The sequence below is a fragment of the Colletes gigas genome, unplaced genomic scaffold (genome assembly GCF_013123115.1).
Source record: "Colletes gigas isolate AHSC1104 unplaced genomic scaffold, ASM1312311v1 Colletes_gigas_Sc00080, whole genome shotgun sequence".
NCBI lineage: Eukaryota > Metazoa > Arthropoda > Insecta > Hymenoptera > Colletidae > Colletes > Colletes gigas.
The window spans coordinates 2,828-29,434 of record NW_025106708.1 but is presented as its reverse complement, the minus strand read 5'-3'; the positions used below and the strand labels follow the sequence as shown (position 1 = coordinate 29,434).

At 38.2% G+C, this 26,607-nt stretch overlaps 3 protein-coding genes across 3 annotated transcripts; 1 reads left to right on the top strand and 2 right to left on the bottom strand.

Annotated features, from left to right (window-relative positions):
* Positions 1-4,611: 4,611 nt before the first annotated feature.
* LOC122403866 lies at positions 4,612-9,843 on the bottom strand. Its single transcript, XM_043407652.1, has one exon. It carries the CDS (start codon positions 9,841-9,843, stop codon positions 4,612-4,614), a length of 5,232 nt encoding a protein of 1,743 aa, XP_043263587.1.
* Positions 9,844-12,822: 2,979 nt separating this feature from the next.
* LOC122403865 (SET and MYND domain-containing protein 4-like) lies at positions 12,823-18,367 on the top strand (the record flags this gene model as incomplete). Its single annotated transcript, XM_043407650.1, has 11 exons — positions 12,823-13,074; positions 14,698-14,929; positions 15,478-15,661; positions 15,739-16,057; positions 16,131-16,380; positions 16,470-16,798; positions 16,878-16,951; positions 17,108-17,220; positions 17,650-17,941; positions 18,014-18,176; positions 18,259-18,367. Coding segments are annotated over exons 1-11 (2,271 nt in total), but the record flags the coding sequence as incomplete, so codon positions are not given.
* Positions 18,368-19,820: 1,453 nt separating this feature from the next.
* Positions 19,821-20,979, bottom strand: LOC122403853. Its single transcript, XM_043407620.1, is given in 2 exon segments — positions 19,821-20,069; positions 20,071-20,979. Coding segments are annotated over 2 exon segments (1,158 nt in total).
* Positions 20,980-26,607: the final 5,628 nt, after the last annotated feature.

The following is a 26,607-nucleotide window of genomic DNA, read 5'->3' as shown; positions in this document are numbered from 1 at the left end:
TTCGTTAGGGACCGGTTCGAGAAATAATTCAGGAATTGGAATTTGGTTTTTAAAAAGAGATCTATTCACTATAGTAATAAAGGATTCATTTTGATTTAGAACTCGTACAATTGCATTGGGAATGAGAAGTGAATGGTCTGGATCTAATAATTCAGATGACACTATACCTTCGCTTAAATTATATGGATATTTGAGTTTGATAGGAATAACCGTTTCAGTACGAGGATTTATTATCAATACCGATTTGAAATTACGGGGCATGTTATAACCCAATGGGATTGGAAATGGAATTTGAACCGAAATAGTAGAGCTTTCATAGTCGATCTTGCAATTAAAAGCCCGTAGAAAATCGCCTCCTAATAACACTGTTCAACACGAATTTTGTTTTTCCGTACCCACTAGGTGATTCTTGTAGAGCTTCGTACCCTAAACACGAATCTGGAAACGGAATTGATGTATCACCCTCAGTTTTCGAAAAACACGAGTTTTTGTGAAAACGTACAATTTTGGGTAAAAACGAGGTATTACGCGAAAATTAAAAACATCAGACAGTTCCAATTATTCTTAAAAGATAGAGGAGAGATTCCTGAATATGCTAACATCGATAGTTATAATATTTTGTGCTTTTGAACGGTTGTAAATGATCGCCAAAGTTTGAAAAAGTGTCGAAGTACATACTTTATACACAATACTTTTGCATATTTACGAAAAGTTGTTTACCTGACACGAAATCTATACACAGGATCTGATTCTGCAGACATTTCTGAAGAAGAAACTGACCAACAGAAGTGTAAAAGCTGTTCTCAATTGTCACAGGTCGAGAAAATGTGTATTTGCAACGCGTGCACGGCGTTTTACCGCCACGCGGCCATCGTTAGCCTACCTCGGCTCGGCAGTGTCGTAGCTACGCATAATGGATGCGACACCGATAATATCTTAGGCTCCTAATTCCTGTATATGTTTATCATTTTTTATTTTTTAATCTGTTTGTGGATTTGTACAAAACATTTCTCGATCATTTCCATTACTAAACAATTTCAATGTTCATTGTATATATATGAATGGTTTTTTAAATATAAAGCTGTAAAAAAATAAACAACATTTTATTGTTGGGTTGCCTCACAGAATAGGAATAATATTCCTAAGAGCGAAGTGTGAATAGCAAGGATTTACTCCAGATCTTTCTTAGAAAAGAGTACATGTTCGAGTGATTCCATTGATAAGTTTACATGGATTTTGAAAATATAATTCAGTGATTAGTATCCTAGAGTATACAAATATATTAAGCAATAAAAGTTACAAAAAAAAAATCAAACGTACTATATGTATTGTCGCGTATTTTAGCGGGGAATTTGAGATAAGAACGCGGGTTGGTGCCCGTGGAGCGCAGAACCGCTCTGCTTGTCGGAGTGTGGGAATTTAATAAAACTAGACAAGAGAACTCTTTCGTTAGGTAACTTCGTACTTTATTCTACTGGTCCGAAGGCCGGTTAGAGACGCAATGACATAAGAAAAATCGTAGCGTTTCGAAGTCACCTCCGAGGTCCTCGCCGAAGTCGTTGGCCAAATCCTCCTAGTCCTCCCATAGATCCTCGTAGTCCAATCAGGGTGAAGGACGCATCAGATCCAAGCGGTAGGCCGTCCTTCCGATGCACGCACGCCCCCGCCAATCGGCGTCTAACTTTCCCTCCGTCTTCGGGTGGTGGTGGGAACTCGGTGGAGTCGCGCTTTTCCGTTACACAGCGAGGTGCCCACGTGGGAAGAGAAAGTAGGCTCTGCTCCGAGGATCGAGGGAACAACCCTTGAAGGAAATTTATGACTTCCTTAGCGTCGCCAGCATTTCTGGAGTCGATCGACGCTCCTAAGACTAACAAAAGGACAAGGCCTTTTCAAGAGGTTACGTGACTTACAAGAAACTCGCGATTCGTTTCGGGGTCTGCTAATTGGTGTCCTCTTCCTGTTTTCGAGCTCTACCCAAGATCTTTCCCACTCGTGCCACCAGCATCGCGCATCCTTAACAATATTCTCTCAATCACGCATAACCATCCGCTTTTGAATTTCGCTCCTAATTTACCTATCGATTATTATATTTCTGGGGCTACGTTCGCGTGGTCACGCAACAGTATACAGAGTGCATACCCTATTGCACCATTATACCAGTTTCGCTTGTAGGTAGCTACGGCACTGCCGCGCCGAGATAAGCAAGCGATGGCCGCGTGGCGGTCAAACGTCGTGCACGCGTTGCAAATACACATTTTCTCGACCTGTGACAATTGAGAACAGCTTTTACACTTCTGTTGGTCAGTTTCTTCTTCAGAAATGTCTGCAGAATCAGATCCTGTGTATAGATTTCGTGTCAGGTAAACAACTTTTCGTAAATATGCAAAAGTATTGTGTATAAAGTATGTACTTCGACACTTTTTCAAACTTTGGCGATCATTTACAACCGTTCAAAAGTACAAAATATTATAACTATCGATGTTAGCATATTCAGGAATCTCTCTTCTATCTTTTAAGATTAATTGGAACTGTCTGATGTTTTTAATTTTCGCGTAATACCTCGCTTTTGCCCAAAATTGTACGTTTTCACAAAAACTCGTGTTTTTCGAAAACTGAGGCTGATACAGCAATTCCATTTTCAGATTCGTGTTTAGGGTACAAAGCTCTACAAGAATCACCTAGTGGATATTGAAAAACAGAAAAAAAAATTGAATTTGTAGAACAGTGTAATCCATCGAGAGGAACATTCGTGTAAGAGTTTATGACGTGAAATTTTATGTCGATCTTTCGATTTCGAATTTCAAGTTCCAAGTTTGTTTCGCCTAAGCTTAATACCGGAGAAGTAATAGAAATTCCGCTTAATGATATAGAATTGGGGTTTGTTATTTTATAATGACTTATGTTAGACTAGAAGCTTTAATTAGAGAGACAGAAGCGCCCAAGTCAACAAGAAGTTTTAATGTTTTATCGCTAGATTTTGATTGTTTAGATTCAAGTAACACATGTACTAACTCATTAACATTAGAGAAATTGAAAATTTTTATATTAGGAAATCGTTGAACTGACGAGTGATTTGATTTATTATGTTGGGCGCTTGTTGCTGGCTCTGATTGTTTATGATTGGTGGCTGAGGTGAGTGTTGAGGATCGCAAAAATTTTGTCGTTGGCGAAGAAACTCAATCCATAGAAAAAATTTGTAAAGAATTCGAGGATATATTCCATCTGCCTACAGATATATTAAGTCGAACAACTGCCACTTCTCATACTATACCTACAATTGACGAAACACCGGTACATGCAAAAATGTATCGCTATCCTCAAGTACACAAAAGAGAGGTAGAAAAACAAATAGAGAAAATGCTAAGTCATGGTATTATCAAGGCATCAACCAGTCCATGGTCCAGCCCACTATGGGTTGTCCCAAAAAGATTAGACGCGTCTGGGGAAAGAAAATGGAGAATCGTCATCGACTACAGAAAGTTAAATGAAAAGACAATAGGTGACGCGTACCCGCTTCCAAACATCGAGGACATTCTTGATCAGTTAGGCCACGCACAATACTTCACAACCCTTGACTTAGCTAGTGGATTCCATCAAATTCCGATGGATCCGAAAGATAGTCCTAAAACCGCATTTTCGACACCAAATGGTCATTATGAGTTCACTCGGATGCCATTTGGTCTTAAAAACGCACTTGCCCGCTTTCAGAGAATGATGAACAACGTTTTAACCGGGTTAACCCCTACTGTTGGGGCTTGTGGCGATCGTAAGATCTTCAAGCTTTGGAAGGTTTACACGTAATGTGCCGACTTGCTCGAAGGACCAGCAGTGCACGTTGTGTGCTGCCAAAGGTTGATTGAAAAACCTTATTTGTTTAAGGATTGTCTTTATTTACAATTTATAATGCACGTAGAGTGCTGCCGATGTTGCTTATGCGTTGCACGTGGTGTGCTGCCTATGTTCAAAAAACGTGTGTCCAAAAATTACAAGTGTGGGGCCTTAAATGTTACCTTGAAAATCAGCCTCTAGCCAATCAGAAAATTTCTCCTTCCTGATTGGTGCGCTGCTACTTCTCTACCTTCGCATCCAAGACGGTGGTCTACATGTCACAGGTACTTGGCGGAAAAACCCTGACTCAACGGTGGTGTCAGGCCACGCGGTACCTCGTCCCATTAGCAAACGCTGCTAATGGCTTTTAGGGCCCTATTGCCTTAAGGGCACTAGTCAAATGGCTTTATAAGGTGGCAATTCATATTGTGAATCTAAACATTCCGCCCGCCTTGAATGCATCGGCATTCAATGATAAATACAAATGAGGTGCATTTATAGCTAGGATACAACTTATAAACGATTACAGAGAACATCAGTGCGCGAATATACCGAATCTATAACTTAGGGTATAAATACGAACGGTTAGAGGTAATTTAGCGGACAAATATACAAATATACATCGATTCTATAATACAGGCTTAAATGTCAAGTTAATTAAATTCTATTTACAAAGTTGTTCTAACAAGAATAAAGTACATGTTTGATAGATACTTAAAATAATTCTTATAATATTAAGTAACGCCTATACTATTGTGAGCAAATATACATGAAATGCTAGAACTAAGTATGGATACTTGTAATTGGTAGAAAGCAAAGTTTTACAATCGGTCGTTTGATAATTCCATCTGAAGTTTTGACAGAAGCCACCCTTACGACTCCGTCGGTTCCCTTATGCAGTTCTGTAATTCTTCCCAATTTCCATCTAAGAGGGGGCAGGTTATCATCACGGATGAGTACCATCATACCCTCTGAAATGGCATTTGGAGAGTCCGTTTTCCACTTACATCTTTGTTGTAATTCAGTGAGATAATCGCGTTGCCAGCGCTTCCAAAAATGTTGTGTCATTTGTTGGATTAACTGGTATCTATTCAATCTATTCTGGTTTAAATGTAAGAGATCTGGTTGTGGAAGAGCATTTAAAGGCTCGCCTATCAAAAAGTGTCCTGGCGTGAGCGGGGTGAGATCATTCGGATCATTTGACAATGGATGAAGTGGTCGCGAATTTAGACATGCTTCTATTTGCGCGAGAATTGTATATAATTCCTCGTATGTCAATTGTTGAGTTCCTATTACGATCTTCAAATGGGTTTTAACTGATTTGATCGCGCGTTCCCAGAGGCCACCGAAATGCGGTGAGTAAGGCGGAATGAGATGCCACTGTATTTGCTCCTGGGACAGGGCTGTACGGACTCTATCATTATGGGGTTGGCTATTCAGTAATATGCCCAGTTCATTGAGCTCATTTCGAGCTCCGATAAAATTCGTCCCATTGTCAGAGTAAATGCATTGGCTTCTTCCTCTTCGCGAAATAAATCTGTATAGACAATTTAGGAAAGCATCGGTGGTGAAGTCTATCGCCAATTCAATATGGATCGCCTTCGTCGCGAAGCAAACAAACAAACAAATGTAAGTTTTGTGAGAGATACGACCACGACCCCTTTCCTTAATTACTACCGGACCTGCATAATCGATGCCGCAAGTAGCGAACGCGCGAGCTGGCGTTACCCGAGCGGCAGGTAGGTTGCCCATAATATACCTGGTACCAATGGGGTTTACCTTGAAGCATGGTACGCAATCGTGAATGACCTTCTTCACTAGTCGTTTCCCGGAAATTGGCCAAAATCGAGAACGTAATGACGCTAGTGTATGCTGACACCCGGCATGCAAAAGTCTTTGATGCTCATAAACTACAATAAGTGTGGACAATGGGTGTTTATACGGCAAAATCATTGGATGTTTCTGATTGTAAGGCATAGGTGCATTGATTAATCTCCCTCCAACTCTAAGGACTCCAAAGTTGTCCAAAAATGGGTTTAATGAGATTAGGCGATTCGTTGAACTTAGTTTCTTGTTAGAGATTAAAATTTTAATTTCATCAGCGAATTCCCGTAGCTGCGCTAATCTCACAAGTGAGTATTCTGATTCTACCAGCTCCTTAGTGGATAAAAATAGATTGTTATATGGAAGATCATCTCCATTTTTGCCAGATTGCGGTTTCCTAATAACAAGTTTAAGTCGATTGATGAACCGTAGACAATATGCGACGATTCGACGTAATCGGCAATAGCTGAAGTATTTCAGAAAGATATCATCAAGGTCCGAATGAGATTTATTTAATATGTTGTAGCATGTAACTGAAGGTTGCCTTTCCTCAGGTGGATGCTGCACAAAAATGTCTGAAGCAGGCCATTGATCGACCTCTTCAGTTAACCATTTTGGGCCAAACCACCAAAGATGATTTGTGCTCAGATCGCTAGGGCTAGAACCACGTGAAAGTACATCGGCGGGATTTTGCTCTGAATTTACATGGTTCCAGTTTTTGGTCGAAGTTAGTTGAATTTCCGATGTCCTATTTGCAACAAAGGTTTTCCACCTTGATGATGGACCCTTAATCCAGGCAAGGGTTATAGTGGAGTCGGACCAATATTGTTCACAGTTAAAATTCAACTCGAGCGCGCGTTTGACCTTATCTGCTAGCCGTGATAGCAAAAGTGCCGCGCAAAGTTCTAAACGCGGTAAAGAAATAGTTTTTAAGGGTGCTACCCGAGATTTCGCGCATAGTAGCCGCACAAACCATGTATCATTCTCCATTAGCGTACGAATGTAGATGCATGCCCCATATGCCCTTTCGGATGCGTCCGCGAAGCCATGCAGTTCAACGCGTTTAGCGTTACTACACAATACTCTACGTTGTACCTTACATGAAATAACTTGATGTAATTCCGAATGAAAGGTGGACCATTGGGTATGCAAACCTTGTGGTAAGGTTTCATCCCACCCTAATTGCAGCTGCCATAATTGCTGCATGATGAGTTTTGCTCTTACAATGACAGGCCCTATCAAACCCAGAGGATCGAAGATTTGTGCGATCCGGGATAAAATGGCGCGCTTAGTCACGGGAGTCTGCGAATGTGATTTGAAAGTGTACCAACGCTCGTCCGTAGTTGTGGACCATAACAAACCTAATGTCTTCTGGTCATGGTCGCTCGTATCAAATCTTATTTCTTGTCGTGTTTCGTCAGTCAGTCCTGTTAACACGTCACGGTGGTTGCAAGCCCATTTTCTTAATGGAAAACCTGCCTGCCCTAACATATCTGTCAGTTCGCGATGTAATTGTTGAGCGTCCGTCACTGTCTCGCAGCCAGTTAATAAATCGTCCAGGTCGAAGTCGTTAATGATCGTATGAGCAGTGATTGGAAATGTGTCAAGATGTTCTTGATCTACCCGAGTCAATGTTCGCGTGGCTAAAAATGGGGCAGATACCGTACCATAAGTGATGGTATTTAATTCAAATGTGCTGATAGAATCTTCCCGATTAAAGCGCCAAAGGATACGCTGAAACCTTCGATCCTCCCTTTTCACCAGTACCTGCCGATACATCTTTTCAATATCGGCCGACAGAATAATGTTATGTTTTCGAAATCTCAGTAAGATCGAGAATAGATCGCTTTGGACGGTTGGACCCACAAGCTGCGTCTCATTTAGAGATATTCCGGATGAAGTTTTGGCGGAACCATCGAAAACTACACGTAATTTAGTGGTAGTGCTTGTTTCCTTAAAAACGGCATGGTGTGGTAAGAAGTAACCGGAATCTAATGTATTAGTGGAATCAATGAAACGCGACATGTGTCCTAATTGTTCGTATTCTAACATGAATTGATTATATTGAGAACGAAGAGTAGGATTCCTTGCAAATTTTCGTTCCATGGCCAGCAGGCGTTTTTCTGCTTGTTCCCTTGAGGTTCCTAATTTTCCAATTTTGTCATTGAATGGAATGCTAACTATATATTTTCCATTTGCATCACGAGTTGTATTCCTTTGAAAATGTGTCTCACTATCGTCTATCGCTATTTGATTGTTTTGAATCGATACGTTATCCTCAATCTTCCAGAATTTAGTGATAGCATTGTCTAATCTATCCAGCTTAATCGTATGAAATGTGCGAATATCAATTGTTGGGTTGTCTCGAGGCCAACGTAAATGCCCACCTAGTACCCAACCGAGTCTTGTTTTTTGCCACACTAATCCAGCGTTTGCCTTGTGTTGCCCAACGCACAATAGCTGCCAGAAAAGTGCGGCACCAATTAACAAATCTATTTCCTTGGATTCATTAAATCGCGGATCGGCTATTGGAATTCCCGTTGGAATGGAAATAGCGCGCCTATCTAATGGAACACTCGGCATGTTGTCAGTGATTTTCTGTATGACTAGACATTCTAAATTTGATTTAAAGCTACCGGTTCTGGAGTGCATCACTATTTGTGTCTTTGATTTTACGGGATTCGTAATCATTCCCAAACCACTCGTCATTGCATTTATTCTAGTTTGCGAAAGTTTTAACTTATTACAAAGATTTTCAGAAATAAAATGAGCTTGTGATCCAACGTCCAAGAGAGCATAACATTCATGTTTGTTACCGTGCATATCTTCTACATGGACTAGAGCGGTTGATAGAACTGTGTAATCGACGGCAGTTCCCTGAGAATTCGCTAAGCAAGACTGAATTGTTGGCTCTACAATCGAATTTTGTGACGACGATTCTTTGCTTGGCGCGGGTGTACTGGATGAATATACAAAGTTTGAAGTCGACGTTGAATAATCGCGATGCAAAAGGGTGTTATGCTTGCCACCACATTTTTTGCAGACTCCGCGAGTACGTGTCCTTGCACTGTGCCCTGTTTGTAGGCAGTTAAAACAACACTGCAAACGTTTGATTGTTTCGTGCATTTTCGCTTGAGGCATGGATCTGAATTCCTTACATTGGAATAATGTATGTTCTCCCTTGCATACTACGCACTGAATTAGCGTACTTGCAACATGGGAGGAAACATGGAATTGATTTCTTGGTTTGATTTTGTTTAATTCTGAACCACTGGAGGAGGGCAAGCTAGCTACCGGTTTGGTTCGTTCCAGCAATCGCGATCGCTCTTCTAATATGTCGATAAATTCGCGAAGTGTAGGTGTATTTTGTGACCTTACGGCCCTTTTTTCCCATTCGACACGCGACGCGGGGTCCAACTTTTTTGTTAATATGAGAACTACAAGGAGATCCCACGTTTTCACTGGAAGCCCGAGCGCCTCCAGTGCAAGGATGTGATTGTTCACTGTATCTATAAATTCACGAATTACGATACCCGATGGTTTTCTAATCGGAGGAAGATCAATGAGAGCGTCGGCGTGATGAATGGTCAATGCCTGAGAATCCTCATAACGATTCTTTAAACTATGCCATGCAAACTTGTAATTTGCCTCAGAAACACCCAGTGAGCTTATCATGCGTGCTGCCGGGCCCTTTAACGCGGAGGTTAAATAATGGAATTTCTGTATGTCTGTTAAACCTTCCTTATTGTGAATCAACGATTCGAAGGTATCACGAAACCGTAACCAATTATCAAAATCCCCACTGAAAGTTAGTAATGTGATCGTAGGCAATCGTGGTGTAACCGTTTCAGATATGATGGGTGAGGGTGTATGTAACGTATTCGGTCGTGCGGGACCGCGAAGATTTTGAATAAGTCGCTCGAGTGACGCCATCGTATTAAAGTATGTAGACTCGAATACTTCCCGTTCGTTTAAATGCAATTCTTCTAAATTTGTGCCGATAACAATTGTTTCTATTCGTGTTTGTACATCGTCAAATTTTTCATGCAATTTTTCGTTTACTGATAGTCGTCTCTCTAGCGCAAGAACGTCTGTCTCGTTAGCTGCAGTTTGAACGAAGTTTTTCAATATGGTTAATTTCGCTTTGACCGTCCGGCGTTCGGCGATGAGAGGTTTTAGGTGACTCTCCATCGTGTAAATTACGCAATTTGAGAGACTTACAGAAACGCTGTTGATGATCAGTGGATGATGATGCCTCTGGATGCTGCGTGGACCAGTTGTCTCTCGTCGGTTGATAAGGTATCTCAAGTGTAGGCACTCTCGTCCGTGGATGCTGGATGAATCGTCTCAAGATGTTCACCAACGGTCAGCAGTCAGAAGTAGTACAGGATGCTCACAAGATGATGCAGCAATTGTAGTCCAATGTGACCACGTAATGATCGTGATTCTGCCTGCTCAACGGGAATCCGTCCTTAGGAAATGCCAAGCACCTTGCTTGGTTTGGTTGATCCGAATGCTGTGACTGGTCCAAGATAAATCTTAGATGCCTGATGATCCGGATGACGATCCCTAGGTCGCTGGTTCCAATCCGGCTCGTAGGACCAATGTTGGGGCTTGTGGCGATCGTAAGATCTTCAAGCTTTGGAAGGTTTGCACGTAATGTGCCGACTTGCTCGAAGGACCAGCAGTGCACGTTGTGTGCTGCCAAAGGTTGATTGAAAAACCTTATTTGTTTAAGGATTGTCTTTATTTACAATTTATAATGCACGTAGAGTGCTGCCGATGTTGCTTATGCGTTGCACGTGGTGTGCTGCCTATGTTCAAAAAACGTGTGTCCAAAAATTACAAGTGTGGGGCCTTAAATGTTACCTTGAAAATCAGCCTCTAGCCAATCAGAAAATTTCTCCTTCCTGATTGGTGCGCTGCTACTTCTCTACCTTCGCATCCAAGACGGTGGTCTACATGTCACAGGTACTTGGCGGAAAAACCCTGACCCAACGGTGGTGTCAGGCCACGCGGTACCTCGTCCCATTAGCAAACGCTGCTAATGGCTTTTAGGGCCCTATTGCCTTAAGGGCACTAGTCAAATGGCTTTATAAGGTGGCAATTCATATTGTGAATCTAAACACCTACCCAATGCTTTGTCTATATAGATGACGTCGTAATTTTTGGATCTAATCTAGAGGATCATCATCGTAAATTAAAAAACCTATTCTCTAAACTTCGAGAAAACAATTTAAAGTTGCAGCCAGACAAATGCGAGTTTATGAAAAAATCGTGTGAATATTTAGGCCATGTAATTTCTGAAAAAGGTGTAGAACCCAACCCAAATAAAATAAACACTATCAGTAGAGTCTTGAAACCGCGAAACCAAAAGGAAATAAAGATATTTCTAGGGATGTTGGGCTACTATAGGAAATTCATACCAAATTTTTCCACTTTAGCTAAACCCCTGAGTAAACTATTAAAAAAGGATGTACCTTTTGTGTGGACAGAGGAACAAGACAAATCTTTTGAAACATAGAAAAAGAAATTAACGAGTAAACCAATCCTACAGTACCCAGATTTTTCTAAACAATTCATTTTAACTACCGACGCTTCTAATGTCGGAATAGGAGCCGTGCTATCTCAAATCACTAATAATATAATCAGGATCTCCCAATTGCATACTACTCTCGAACATTAAACAATGCTGAGCAGAACTACTCGACCACAGAAAAAGAACTGCTAGCAATTATCAATTCAATAGAACATTTCCGCCCTTACTTGTATGGTAGAAGATTTATCATTTTCACTGACCACCGTCCACTCCAGTGGCTCTTTAACTGTAAAAATCCATCCTCCAAATTGGTTAGATGGCGACTTAGGTTAGAAGAATACCAATATGAGATAAAATATAAGCCGGGAACCTGTAATGCAAATGCAGACGGACTTTCCAGACTCACTTCCGAAAATCAAATTAATATAACTACGAAACAAGAGCAATCATATCACGATTTTATTAAATTCCATTATATGAATCAAAATATAATATCATATGGAACAGAAAAAGGACCCCTATCGACAATTACCGATCCAATAGTTATACTGTGGTCTCAAAATCTAGATCAGTCTAATCAATACTCAAATTATGTCCATTCAAATTTCGAGGTAGAGAGTCTTCAACCAGAATTGAACGGGTTGTCTAACCTTCAAAACGAAAAGCAAATCTTTTACGTACTATATCCTCTGAGTTCGCATTTTGATCGACTAGAATATAGAAACATATTTGAATGTCTCCAAAGATTAAAATTTCTAATTAAAGATAAAAGATTTGTATTTGTACCACCCAAGGGGTACAATAATATCAGACCAGACCGACTAAACGAACTATTAAAATTTATATTTCCTAGAAATGAAATCAGAATATACAGAGTATAAGATTTAGAAAGTAGGCAAGAAGGGGCATTACATTCTTGACTGTCGGACTGTCAGGCGGCTCGTTTTAATGTCTGCCATTGTTTGCCTCAAATATACATATATTCATATTTCATCCGCGTATTAATTTCTCCAACCCGGACTTCAACACGGTTATCGCCGCCCGACTCTGGTAAAGACGTCGTCGCGTTTGCAAAGACACTCGCGAAATAAACATTTAAATAATTGTTGGGGTAGATCGTGGGTTTGCCATATGAACCCCCAGCCCCCTCAAAAGTAAGAACTCTTCTTATTGAAAAATGCCACAGCGTGCACGATACTGGCAAAGAGTGGACTCTCATTTTAATTTATTAATTTTCAATCTTAAAGTATTTTGATTTTGAAAAATCGTATTAATAATATATGTACATATGTACGCTCATACATGGGAATAATAAAAAAAAATTTCTTTTTTTTCAATAATTAAAATATGATCAGGGGGTCTTAAAATGTGTATTTCCGTAAAATAAATTTTACAAAATTTTTTTTTCATTATGGGTACTTTGCTTATGTGTACCTACATAGGTCGGAAAGTAAAAATGCCTGGGCAATCGAGATTCTCGGCTCGAGAATCCAAATCGTATGCCGTTGACGTGAGGTCGAATTTCAGTAGTTCAAGAACGAGAAGGCAAATGTGAGCCTTTCTCTCTCGACTCCCACCAGGCGGTCCGAAATTACTTCGGACAGCTTCGGAGAATCGAGAAAGAGAGCATGTGTCAGTTTGCCTTTGTCGACTTTCCGAAACTCCACGAGGTCACGTATGCCGATGCGTGATCTGGCATGCGTGAGTAGGGCATCGTCGGTGCTTTTCTCGCACCTCTGCTTATATATAATTACCAAAAAAATGGAATGGCAGAGCGTATTAGAATTTCTTAGGCGTAAATTTAATGCCACATATAACTTAAAGAAAAAATTCAAACATGAACATGAATTAATGTCTTATTTATGGACTGAACCAGCCACAAGGTAAATAGAAAACATTTTAACAAAAAGAATGTTGTATATTAGCCAAGAAGGAGGTCAAAAATAAATAATTTTTACATTAGTATTAGTGGCAAAGGAAAGGTCATACATCCATTTATCAACGGAATATAATGGACGAAAGCACAAACGTAACAAAAATGTGGTCAAAAAAGTCTCCGTACGAAGAAGTATTCAACAGTCTAGTTCTAAGAATTCTGCAGAATGTTTACAAACAAGACTGGAACAATACTCCAAAGTTAAGAATAAGTTATAGTTTCTTAATATAGTTTCTTAAGTGCTAGCAAACAGAAAGGTTCAATTTGTGTGTATTTTCTTCAAAATGGAAATCCCTATTGCAATTCGAGAGTTAATTGTTAAATTAAGAAAAGAAGGTACAACATTGAAAAAAATTGCACAAATTGTAAAAACGTCAACTTCTACCGTGCAATATATATGCTAGAGATACAATGAAACAGAATCAAATCAAAATCAAAGAACAACAGGGAAACCTAAAAAATTAGAATTACACCATAAGCGTGCCATTTTAAGAACAATTAGATCTGATCCACGGACTAGTGATCCAAAATTGCCATCAATGATAGAAACTGATATATACAAGTAGTGCTTGAGACAATATGAAATGTAATAAGGAAAGCAGGGTACAATGGCCGTACAGCTAGGTGGAAACCTTTTATAAGCCAAGTTAATGATCGGAAGTGATTAGAGTTTGCAAATTTACATATTAACAAAGACCAAAACTTCTGGAATTATGTAATATTCAGGGATGAAAATAAATTCACTATTTTTAATTCAGATGGAAAGAATAAAGTTTAGAGAAAACCAAACACGCAAATGGAACCTAAACATTTGTATCCAAAATTTAAACATGGAGGCAGCTGCGTGATGGTTTAGGGATGTATGGGTGTTGCGGGAGTTGGATACATGACATTTATTGATGGTACTATGGACCAAAATGTTTATTTGAACGTTTTGTAGAAAATTTGGTCCGTACTGTATTAAAATTAAATTTAGATGAATCGTTTATCTTCCAACAAGATAACGACCTTCAGCATATGGCACAGAAAGTAAAAGAATGGTTAATATATAATGTCCCAAAGCTGCTTCAAACGCCTCCCTAATCACCCGACATGTACCCCATCAAACATTTATGGGGTGAAATGAAAAAAAATTAGAAAGTAAGAAAGAAATTAAAAACACGGAGACGGAGTACGGAGACTTTTTTGACCACATTTCTGTTACGTCTGTGTTTTCGCCCATTATATTCCGTTAATAAATGAATGTATACCCATTCTTTTCTTACTAATAATAAATGTTATGTTTCTGAATATAATAACTTAAAAATTATTTATTTCTGTTCTCCTTCTTGGCTAATATACAACATTCAAATAATTTTAGAGTGGTGTATGGAGACTTTTTTGATTTACTGTAATTGATATTTTTAATTATAAATTTAACTTCTACAATATTGAAATTAAAAACTGATGAATACATGAATAAACTTCCAAACAGGTTGAATGTTTCCTTTTCAAAATTAAGAAATTCAATTTATTTTTATTTATTGTTATTGTATTGCAATCAAAACATTTTATGTTATTGTTTATTTAGGAAACTTGTGCCTTTATGGTTAGAGCAACGTTATAATAAAAAAGAATCTAAATCAATTGAGAAAGCACAAATTTTTAAAATAATGGGAAATAGAGAATTTCAAGAAAAAAATTATATTCTAAGTATACAATCGTACACAAAATGTGCCTTATATGCCCCTACAAATAGTTATGAATTATCAGTTGCAATTGCAAATAGGTCGGCTTCCTTATTTTATTTAAATAGATATGACGTAAGTATAAGAATTAATAATACTTTGACTATACAGGATGTTCGACCACCTCTGGGAAAAATTTTAATGGGGGATTCTAGATACCAAAATAAGACGAAAATCAAGAATACCAATTTGTTGTGAAGGCTTCATTAAAAAGTTATTAACAATTAAATTCAAAAATTTCAAATCGTTCTGGAAAAATAATTTTCGGTTGCGGGGGTCAATTACAATCATGTTTGGTTATCACACATACCCCCGAAATCCTGCGCATTTTCGAGAAAAAAATTCAGAACGGGTGGAACTTTAAACATTAACAACTTTTTAATGAAGCCTCCATCAGCAAATTGATATTCTTGATTTTCGGCTTATTTTGGCCTGTACAATCTCCCATTAAAATTTTTCCCAGGGGTGACTGAACACCCTGTATATAAAATGTATATTTCAAGAATAACACTTAACATTTAAATATAACAAAATTTATTTTGTTAAGTATTTTTCTTGTCATACTAAAATTTATTGATATATGCATTTCATATATACGATGAATATTGTTTGACAATGATAAGGACTGTATAAAAGATATCAAATTAGCAATTAAATTTGATTATCCTAAAAAATTACATTATAAATTATATTTGCGCGCAGTACAATGTTATATGAAATTAGGCAAACAGAACTTAGCCAAAGATACACTTTTCACATTACATGATATTCTGAATAATCCTGATTATACTGCACATTCAATGAAAGGTATGAAATTTATTATCAGAATATTTTAGAACTATAATTATAATATTGTTCTTTAGAAATATTTTGCAAATTTTCAGACGATATTGAAAAGCGAATTTCTGAAATAAAATTCAGCACAACGTGTGTAGAGAATGACTTACCAAATATAAGTAATTTATCGAAATTAAAGTCTGAAATTGTATTTTATGAAAATCCTGATTTTCCAAATGCTGCTGCAAGTGTAGATAGAAAATATGACAAAGAATTAGGGAGATACGTTATAGCAAATAGATTTATTGAAAAAGGTGAAATTCTCTTTTTGGAGAAACCTGTAAGTTTTGTATTATTAAATCATGATCCCATAGTAAATCAGCATTGTCAACACTGTAATTGTTCAAACACAGACATTCCTATTCCGTAAGTAATATATATTTAGTTTTTAAATATTTTCTCTAAATCTTTAAATATTCTAAATTGTACATTATTTTAGATGCACAAAATGTTTAAATACGTTTTATTGCGATGTAAATTGTTCAAATGAAGCATGGTTTTCATATCATTGTTGGGAGTGTTCAGGAAATCAAATGGATCTATGGAAAGAAATTGGAATAGGACATTTGGCACTAAAAGTTTTATTAATGTGTACGACTACTACAGATACAATTAAATTTAATGCAATGCAAAACTTAGTAACTAATTTTAGTAAACTATCTACAGAAGATTTGATTGTGTATGGAATTGTATGTATAATATGAAACAACAAAATTGTGTGTATAGTAAAGAAAAAACAAAACTTTTTATCTAAATTATACAGTTACCATTTTTGCAGACTGCAATTATGCTTACAATGTACTTATCAGAGTGTACTGATTTTTTTAAAGTAAATAATCTTAATGATTGTCTTGTAAGCAAATTTTCTGATAGTATTTTTAATTCCAATTTTAATATTTCAACAAATATTGACAAACAAATTTATGTAAGTTCTTTACTTTTGCGATATATTCTACAACTTATTTGTAATGGACATGCAATTGTAAAATCAAACATATTATTGAATGAAAATGAATCTTCCATGGAACAACAAAATATCGTGGCCACAGGAATTTATCCTTCTGCAAGTATGATGAACCATTCTTGCGATCCTAATATAATTAACATGTAATTTTTAAATATGTATAATATATTTACATAATGTACTTTTAATAATATCTTGTATATTATTTTTATTGTATTTTAGCTTTATGGATCAATATCTAATTGTGAGAGCATCAAAACACATTGCAATAAATGAAGAAATTTTCAATTGTTATGGTAAAATAAGATTTTTTCCAAAATTTTTCAAAAGAAATTTTCTTGTTTGTATAAGATTTACTTAAATAGCCATTGGATATGTTTATTATTTAGAACACAAGTTTATTTAATTATATTGGTAGCATCTTACCATTGATTAAAAATTATTATACATAGGTCCACATTATAGACAAATGTCAAGAAAGGAGAGACAGAAAATTTTAAAAACTCAATATTGCTTTACTTGCAAATGTAACCCTTGCATTTTGCCACATTTGGAATATTTTGTGGTAAATATCAAATTAATTAATTTATTATTATTAAATATTGTAGGAGTGAAGGATGTCCAATTTAATTTGAATCGCGTGTGAAAGTGGGGAGTTGTGAGCGAGACATGAGTTGCGGGGTCTTAAGACAAAGGAGCGATTAGCGTTTTTGTTATCATTAATATTTGCAACGTGTTTGCAAACGGTATGTCCGATATATATACATGTATATATATATACATATTACATATATGTATATATGTATATGTATACATACACACACAGTTCATTTTCCTCCAATAATTAATTCTCCATTGTAAAAATCCTACAATATATTTAAAGCAATAATTTTTAGATTGTGAAATTTATATAAATTTCTAATTATTTGAAACATTTTTAAAAAATTTATAATAATAAAGAAATACATTATAATAAAAAACATTATAATTACAGGAAAGGTTCAACGCCATGAATTGTTTAATGTGTAATGGTGCATTATACAACATTGAAAATTCTTTATATTGTTTAGATTGTGGTAATAAACCAAAATTTTGTCAAGAAAGTAAAATACAACAAGCTGCAAAAATGTTTCATTCAGCTCAAGATTTTATGGACTTAGGAAAAATTGATGAAGCCTTAAATGAATTAAAAAAATGTTTACATATTAGAAAGGCAGTGTTATATAAATATAATGTAGATATTACAATCACTTTAAATTTAATGGAAAAAATCTATACTATAATGGGTTTGTACAAAACAAATTACATATAATAATATTCAAATAACTTTGTGTAACTAAACGAATGTAATTTTTTAGGACAATGGAAGGATGGTATAGCATGCTTAGAAAATACAATTACTACAGTTACGGAAAGATTTGGTTCATCCAGTATAGAGCTTTTAAACATATTAAATAAACTTACAGACCTATATATTATACAGTTACAAAAAGAGTTAAATACTGCAACAGATACATATAAGTAAATCTAATATTCTTTAATTACAGTATACTGAAAGTTGAAATTAAATTAAATTTATGAAAACTATATTTTCATGTTATAGGACTCCAGTAAAAAGAATACATAAATATTTAGACCAGCTGGAAGAACTTACAAATTTTAATTTTGGATCATGGAACAACGTTTATATAGAAATAAAACAGAAACGAGAAAAATTAGTTCAATTATATAAAATATTTTAACATGCTTTAATATGTCAACTATGATATTTAAAATATAAATAAACAAATATATTTTATAAAAAATATTTTCAATTAGTACTATTATTATAAAAACATTACTCATCTGTTTAATTTATTTATAAAATCTGTTATGTATTAAGATTTTGAGGCATCTTTTTTTCTATGTGTTTCGGTTTGGTAAAGAAGGTTAAAGAGAGAGGCTGGGATTTCTTCCAACAAAAAGGAAATTGACGCTCCGAGGAGAAATCGGAAAATTGGCGGAAATCGAAAGAGACCAAATCACGTCAATTATCGTGTATTTCTATACAATAGTCACAAGGAATTACTGCGTAATAAACAGATAACTTAAAACACAATACACTGGTTTTAATTAAACTCGGTTTAAAGGCGTTGAGAATCACTTGGTTGGTTAAGCACGTGTTGTCGGTTTGGTTGTGAGACGGTAATGAATTCAAAAAGGCGTGCGCACCTCGATAGCGGTCTCGAGGTGGCTAAATCGGCGCGAGGTAGCGCGATGGTCGCGGCCCATTGGCGCGATGCTTAACCGCTACACTATTTAATGCAGTTGTATGTATGTATGTATCCACTTTACTGCTTCCCCTTAGGGTTACACTTACTCCTCGTCTTACACCTACAGATCTTCCTTAACCTAACTTATCCTACTCTTACATTACCGCTCCGCACGCTTTTCCCCTTTCTCTCATTCCGCACGCCGCACGCCGCACGCTCTTAGCCTACTTAGCCTTTTGCGTGGGGAAAATCTTCGAAAGACTCCCTCCCACCTCTTTGGGGAGAGGCGGGAGGGGTGTGTGGGATTCCCCGCGCCCATTATAACGGGCGCGGGACCTACCCACTAAAAACCCCACGGTGACCCTTCCGCACGATTTGGGAGGATACCGGGAATCGCTCGAAGTATACTTCCGGTATCCTCCCCGTGCCCGCGCTTTGCGCCCACCCGCGGGGGGACAAACGGTCCCCCCGGTAATCGCCCTGTCTCATAGCGGCAGGACGAGGCCACATCGTCCTGCCGCCATCCGTCCCGGGGCCGCGTCTAGTGGCGGCTGCGAGCCCCAACTCGCAACCGCCGCGACCCCTTTTCTACCCCTCGGAGGCCGGCAGCTCATGGCCGCACCAGGCCACCGAGGGTGCCGCTCCGTGCGCCGGAGCCGGACAGGAGGCACTGCCACCCCATCCGGTCCGACCCTACGCCGCCTGGCGGGAGGGGGCTCCTATCAGGACCCCCCTCCCAGCCTGGGTCATGCCCCACGCCGAGGGGGCCGCAGCCTACTTAGCCTACTAGCCTACTCTTACGCTGCTCGCTCTCTCTCTCTCTCTCCCTCCTCAATTCTCCCCTACTCCTCTACTTCCGCTCGCCCTCCCCGCCTTCGACTTCCATTTCCACCCTTACACTCCATTCCTTCTTTCACTCCTCCTTCCTTTTACCTCCCTCCTTCACGCCCCCCTTCCCCCCTTTCCACCTCTTTCTCCTCCTACCCTCCAGCCTCTTTATCCGCCCCTCCCCTCCCCCTCCCTCGTCTAAAATCTCCCTTATCTTTTCCCCGATCCCCTTCCCCTCTGCCTCATCCCCTGTACATCTCTCCAAGACGTGCTCCCACGTCTCCTCCTCCCCTCCACATACCCTGCATCTCCTCTCTTCCTCATCCCCCCAGTATCTCCCCCCCCCTCATTTCGTTCCCCATCCTATACCTAGCTAGTCTCCCATACCTCACCTCTCCCCACCCTGTCCTCAGGTACCTCGGTAACTCCCGTACCACCATCTCCCTATACCATCTATTGTACCTCGACTGCACAATTTTTCCCCATCTCTCCTCTTCCTGCCTCCTACCATCTTCCTCCTCCCATCCCTCCCAGCCCCCTCGCCCACTTGCCCCTTCCCCTCCTTCCCTCACCCCTCCCAACCCTCTACACCCCAACCTGTCTCTCTCCCATGCCGACAATTCCTCTCCCCCTTCCCTTTCCCTTTCCCTTATCTCTTCCAGGCACCACCTAGCCAACTCCCCTCCCTCTCCCCTACTCAGTTTCTCCTCGTATCTCCCTGCCCTTTCTCCCGCCCACGTCCTCAACTTTTTCCTCTTCGTCTCCTCCCTTACCATATACCCTGGCGTCCTCCAGTCCACCCCCAATGACCACCTTAAAAACCTCTCCTGCATCCTCTCCATTTCTTCCCTCTCTCTCCACCCCCAAATCTCTGCCCCATATCCCGCCACCGTCCAGACCAACGCGTCGAACAGCCACATTCTCTTTCCCCAGTCCCTCTCAAACTTCCTTTTCCCGATTCCCCATGCCTGTCTCATTACCACCCCCGCCTTTCTCACCCTATCCCTAACCTGCGCTTCCTGTCCCCCGTTCCTCTTGAACACGTACCCCAGGTACTTAAACTCCTTCACCTCCTCTATCCTTTTCCCCTTCCACCTCCACTCCACCTTTCTTTCCCTTCCTCCCCCCTTCCTAAACCTTACCACCTTCGTTTTCTCCACATTTACCTCCAACCTCTTTCCTTCCAGATACCCTTCGAGCCGCCTAATCATACTCCCCATCTCTTCCTCGTCCTTCGCCACCATTACCACTATTTAATGGAGTTAGGAATGTGTAAAACATTTCTTATATTTATATCAATATATAATCAAAATCATAGTACATATTTTCCATGCTTTTTATTTACATTCTCCTTTACCTTTCCCATTAATTTCATAATTTTTAAAGATTCCAAAGTTTTATAATCCCATATAACTGTTTCAAATATTATTTGAATATAACTAATATTTAATTAAGTTCTTCAACCATTTTTTTATACATTTTTTCATGTAATTAATTATTTATAAACGATGGCTGGAAGTGATACTTAAAAGGAATGTTTTTTAGGTGCCCGACTCCGATTGCTCTGAATTTTGAATATGTTTTAAAAGAGCAAAAAATAAGTATACATATTTTTTTATAATTAAGTTAATGTTCATTATAATATCTAGCGTTTACTATGTATACTAGGCACTAGTAAAGTTATTTATAGAATATTTATTATACTAGGATAGCCTCTAAGATATTACTAAGATATTAAACAAGGTGTAACTTGTAAGATTTATTACAAGGATTATTTATATTAATAAAAATTGCTTTAGTATTTACATATTAATATGTGATACATACATATGGTAAGGAATATAATAAATATAAATTAATTTCCGGTACTACCAACATGATTGGTGCAATTATATTTCAAATGTATGTATACATGGTATAAATTTATCACCTGAATTTTTTACAAAGATGTATGAAGTTTATAAATTGATTCACTTAATATTCAAATTTGTTGCATTCATGAAAAAAATGTTTTAAACAAAATGTTTTTTTACACCAAGAGCATCTAACTATCGGTGTTTCATTACGGAGTTCACATTTCATTTGTGTGTTTTGTTCAAAAGCAAAGTCTGCAGGATTCACAAAATCTGATTTCTCTTCTGTGTACCCACTTTTGTACCAAGCATACTGGAACAGATTTTTATATCTTGGTGAAAACAGTTGATTGTATACAAGTGATTATAATTTAATTACATTATTCCTTAAATGAAGATTAATGTCGTAATCACGTAACAGTACATCGTTGGAGAAATGTCTAACATAATTTTTCAACACCCTAAATCCATAAACATCTGGAGGGGAACATTCCTAGCAAACGGACCGTTCACCGATCGGGGTGAGTTATACGTCATTCGAATCGTCTAATTCAGTACATTATTAATATGCATTTTATTATTTGCGGAAATTCGTTATTTTTTATAAACTGGTTGTAAAGTTACAATAAAAAAGTAAGGTTAAGTATATTTTTTGACAGGTTCACAGGTAGAAACAAGTAACTATCGTTGCTATATTCATGTTACAAATTATAAATGATCGATCTAATTTGATAATGCTAGATTGTCAAATGGGAATTTGTAGAAAATGTATGCATAAACATCATTTTTTTACGCATAGACTTTGCATGAGTTGGTCAGGTAAACAGTATGTGTAGCCAGTGTGGCCAGATCTGGCATAATTGAGTGCATCGAAATCGACAACAGTGACGACGAACTTCCTTAGCGTCTAACGGAATGGTGGGGATAGCAGGCATACACTACCGCACGAGCCACGTGTACGTGAGCTCGGCGCTTGCGCACAACTTCGGGAAATCGATAAAGAACGTTAGTGTGAGCCTTTCCTTCTTGCTCTTGTAAAAGACAAAACAACTGAAATACAACCTCGCGATAAGTGGCATACGATTCCAAGCCTCGACTGTCCAGCATTTTTACTTTCCGACCTATGTAAGGTATAAGGAAATTTATAAAGTATCATAATGGAAAAAAAAATTACGAAATTTTTTTTTAGCGGAAATACACGTTTTAGGACCCCCTCATCATATTGTGACTACTACAAAAAAATATATTTCTTTTTTGTTCCTATGCTATTGATATGATTGCATCTAAACGGCTGAACGAATTTCAATGAAACTTAACATTTATGTTTTATGTTCTCGTTTTAAGGTCTCATTATATTTTAAGCGTGATCAGTTCCCATATAATGATGATTATACGTCTGTAGTTTTATAATTATTTCGATACATATACATCATTTGTGTTTAAATATCGATTAAAATGCGATAGTTAATTGAAATCCGAAATAATTCGTTACCCGGTTTGTTTTCGGTTACGCGACCGACCAGGAAGATTCTAGGTCGACGCGTCCGCTATTCGAAACATTAGAGGACAGAAAAACACGGTTCTCGAGGTTTTCTGTAAAGTCACGCGAACGATAAAGTAACGTTCGAGTTCGAACAAGCCAAGTTCAACGCCCAGGCATAGAGAAGGTACGACAATTAGAAATTAAACAAAGACGGACGAGAGACGCCACGCAGCGCCACGCGACGAAGGATTCCCCCTCTCACGCGCACACTTTTGGCAGCTCATGTTCGTCCGTCACTTGCTATCGAGCCACTGAAAGGAGCATATCGATAAGCGAGCACGATATCGAGAAGTTTTAAAAAATCTCCGAATCGGTCGAGTTATTCGACCCTTCGTTGAGAAGCTTCTCCAAAATTAGCCTGCTTTGTCGCGAGTTTCTAGATCAACGATCTAGCTCAGTGCGACACAACATAATAATAAAATTAAAGCGTCGAGTTATTCGAGCTTCCAAGGGCTAGACGGCTCCACAGGTCAGGGCTTACTGAAAATCCCCTGGGTGGACCCACCGTCTCCCCACGGATCGAGTCATAAACTCGATCATTCCTGGTTTTTCGAACGGTTACGAACCCACAGACCAAGGGTAGAAGTACAATACCCTTGAGTGGATTCGCCGTCTTCTAGCCGAAGCGCGGGACATCTAGGATCTCCCAGCTTACGGCAAAATTATCAGATCACGTCCCAAAATCGCTCGCCTGGTACGGCCGCAGTGCGTAGGACGTCGATTCTAAAAAGAACGTGGTATCCGGAGCAACTGTAAGTCGCCCAAGGGCGCCGTTGTCAAACCGGTACCGCACCGTGCCCGTACGCACATAACCAGACGGTGAAGGGCCGAGGATAAGGGCGACGGTTGGAATCTTACAACCTCCCTCTGTTCGCTCCTCCTACGACAACCAATAGTTGCAGGCTTGAAAGATAGCGGAATCAGAATCTTGCATAAAGAAACAATAAGCGAGCGATTCCCGATTTAAAGGGAACGCTCTTACACATACAGTCCACTAATATAGCCGCGTATTGCGGCGACTGAGATTCCCGCTCCTGGGTGCGACAAGCACAAACCAGGCGCGAGCGCGAAAGAGAAAGACATCCGACGTGAGTCACGTTGTCAGGTATTTAACGCCTATTCTTGTCTCTTTCTGTTAAAGATCATCGAAGCTAGACAGACGGGAATCCGTCTAGACCGGCAGACACGGTTTTTGCATACAAAAATTAAGTATCAAAATAAACGGCTTAGTCGAGATATTCGACTAAGCGAAAATTAAATTGAAAATTTGTATTCTTTTCCCCGACGTTCCTTCCCTCGAGATCCGGACCACCGTTAGGCGAGGTTTTTTCAAACCTACTCCCCCTAACAATTTGTAACAAATTTTTAAAGCGATTTATATAAATCTCAAGAAGGATTAAGATCAAATATACTTTTCTCCTATCTTTCCTAGACAGGAAAAATTAAACGAAATCTTATGCCTTGCATACCTACCTAAACCACATAAAAAACGTATTCCACAAATATTTTAGAATAATGTTGTTCAAAGCAGTCTTACTCGTAAAGGGTTAATTAAGGGTTAATTAAAATGAAAAACCACTCTTAGCCAGTACCGTGCACGCTACAGAAATAGATTACTACTGACTTTTCCCACTATGTTTTTTAATAACCGTATCAAATTGTTACACACAATCAAATGTTATATATTTGACTTAACTTTACATAACAAAATAATTGTAACGATAGGTAAAACAATAACGTGCACGCTACCGTTCAATGGAAACCACGGGAAGGTGGTGGTCACTTCCATCAGGAGGGAAATGTAAAAAATTGTTATTTCTTTGTAACATTATCACATGCCGTATATTAAAATGTTTTTATTAATGTAAGGAAATTACAATATAATGAAAAACTAACTCGTGAATGCATTAATTTTTATTAATATACACACGAGCCATAAAAACGGAAAAATGATATAATTGTTTACATTTCCAAAGGATGGGATGTCGGGATAGGACGTTTGCGATTAAGCTGGCACGTTATGTCGTGCATTGTTGCTCTTACGGTACCGTGACGTAAGTGTAATAAGGCGCGACATTCTACGTCATAGCCACACTATCTACAGCAAGCAATTTCACTAACTAAAAATATACGGCAAAATATAAGCAAATAAATGAAGAAAAAAAATGATAGTTAGAGCAAGCAGAATAGTATTTACAGCAAGCGAAATACGTAAGAAAGGTTACAACGCGAGACAAATTGAACGACTATTTACATATTAGCGATGTCCAAAAAAAAATATTTTGGACATCACTAACAAAACTGCGGTTGCAGTATAAGCGCTTTCGCGTGACGTTATGGCACATACATGCATCACACCTTGTTGCGCCTACGTCGCGGTACCGTTGACGTAACAAGACCAGTCTACCGCGACGTCGCATGAAAACGTTTATACTGTCATTGCAGCCTAATAGTACGAATTTACTAAAGAGCTTTTCTCTGAAGAGAAAAATCTCTCTAGAGAAAAGCTCTGTAGTAAATCGGTACCTTAATTTTCGTCATATGACGTAGCGGGAAAATTCTCAAAGTTATTGTCATATGTTGCGTTTAATCTTAAATTACACTTTTGCTTCTTAGCAAATCTATGATATAAATTTTTGGAATACAATAGAGCTAGATGATCGTCATCTACCTCCATGGGTTGAGAGTTTTCCCTCTGCGCCTTTAACGAAGATTTCACAACGCAAATAGAGTTGACGCTGGCCGAAGAAAGTTTATTCCGTTTCTTTGTTTTTATGTCAGGTAACATGGAAAACAATCTTTCTGCATCGGCATTAGAATTTGGAAGTAATCTAATTGTATTTACTAATTTCATCAATTCAGGAAATTTAATTTTATAGTCCAAATTTCGCGTTAATAAAATTGTTTTCCAGAAACCATCGAATTTCATCTCGATAAGCGTCTGTCTACCTTTCGTTGTAAATTCCAAAGGCAATACTGACCATTCTGTTTGCAGTCCTTCTTCGTCGAAACCGCCGAATTTCTTAGCGATTAAGAGAACATTTCTGAAGGAAATGTCTCTATTTGTATCATTTAATATAAAAGTGGGTTCAAAAACATACAACTTGCTAAGAAATTCGTCATCGATTGCCAATCGATGACGAATTTCATTTGCAGCTGTAATATAAAACATTAAACAATTTTTCCTTACGGTTTCTACGATGTCGGACTTGCCTTCTGCATTCAGTTGATGCAGAAAATTAAGACACTCTGTTCCTAAATTTATACTATTAAATGGGAGTTGATTTTCGACTACAGAAAAATTCATCATTCTTACTAAATCCATGTGTTTCAAAAGCTGCGGTTTCAGAAAATTGCGTAATATATCGCATAAAAGTTCTGCCGCAGTCTTTTGAAGCAAATAAATTCTTGTCTCTTGAGTTTGAAAGAAAATGCTAAATTTATAAAAAAACTCAAGAGCGTAATTTAGAAAATAA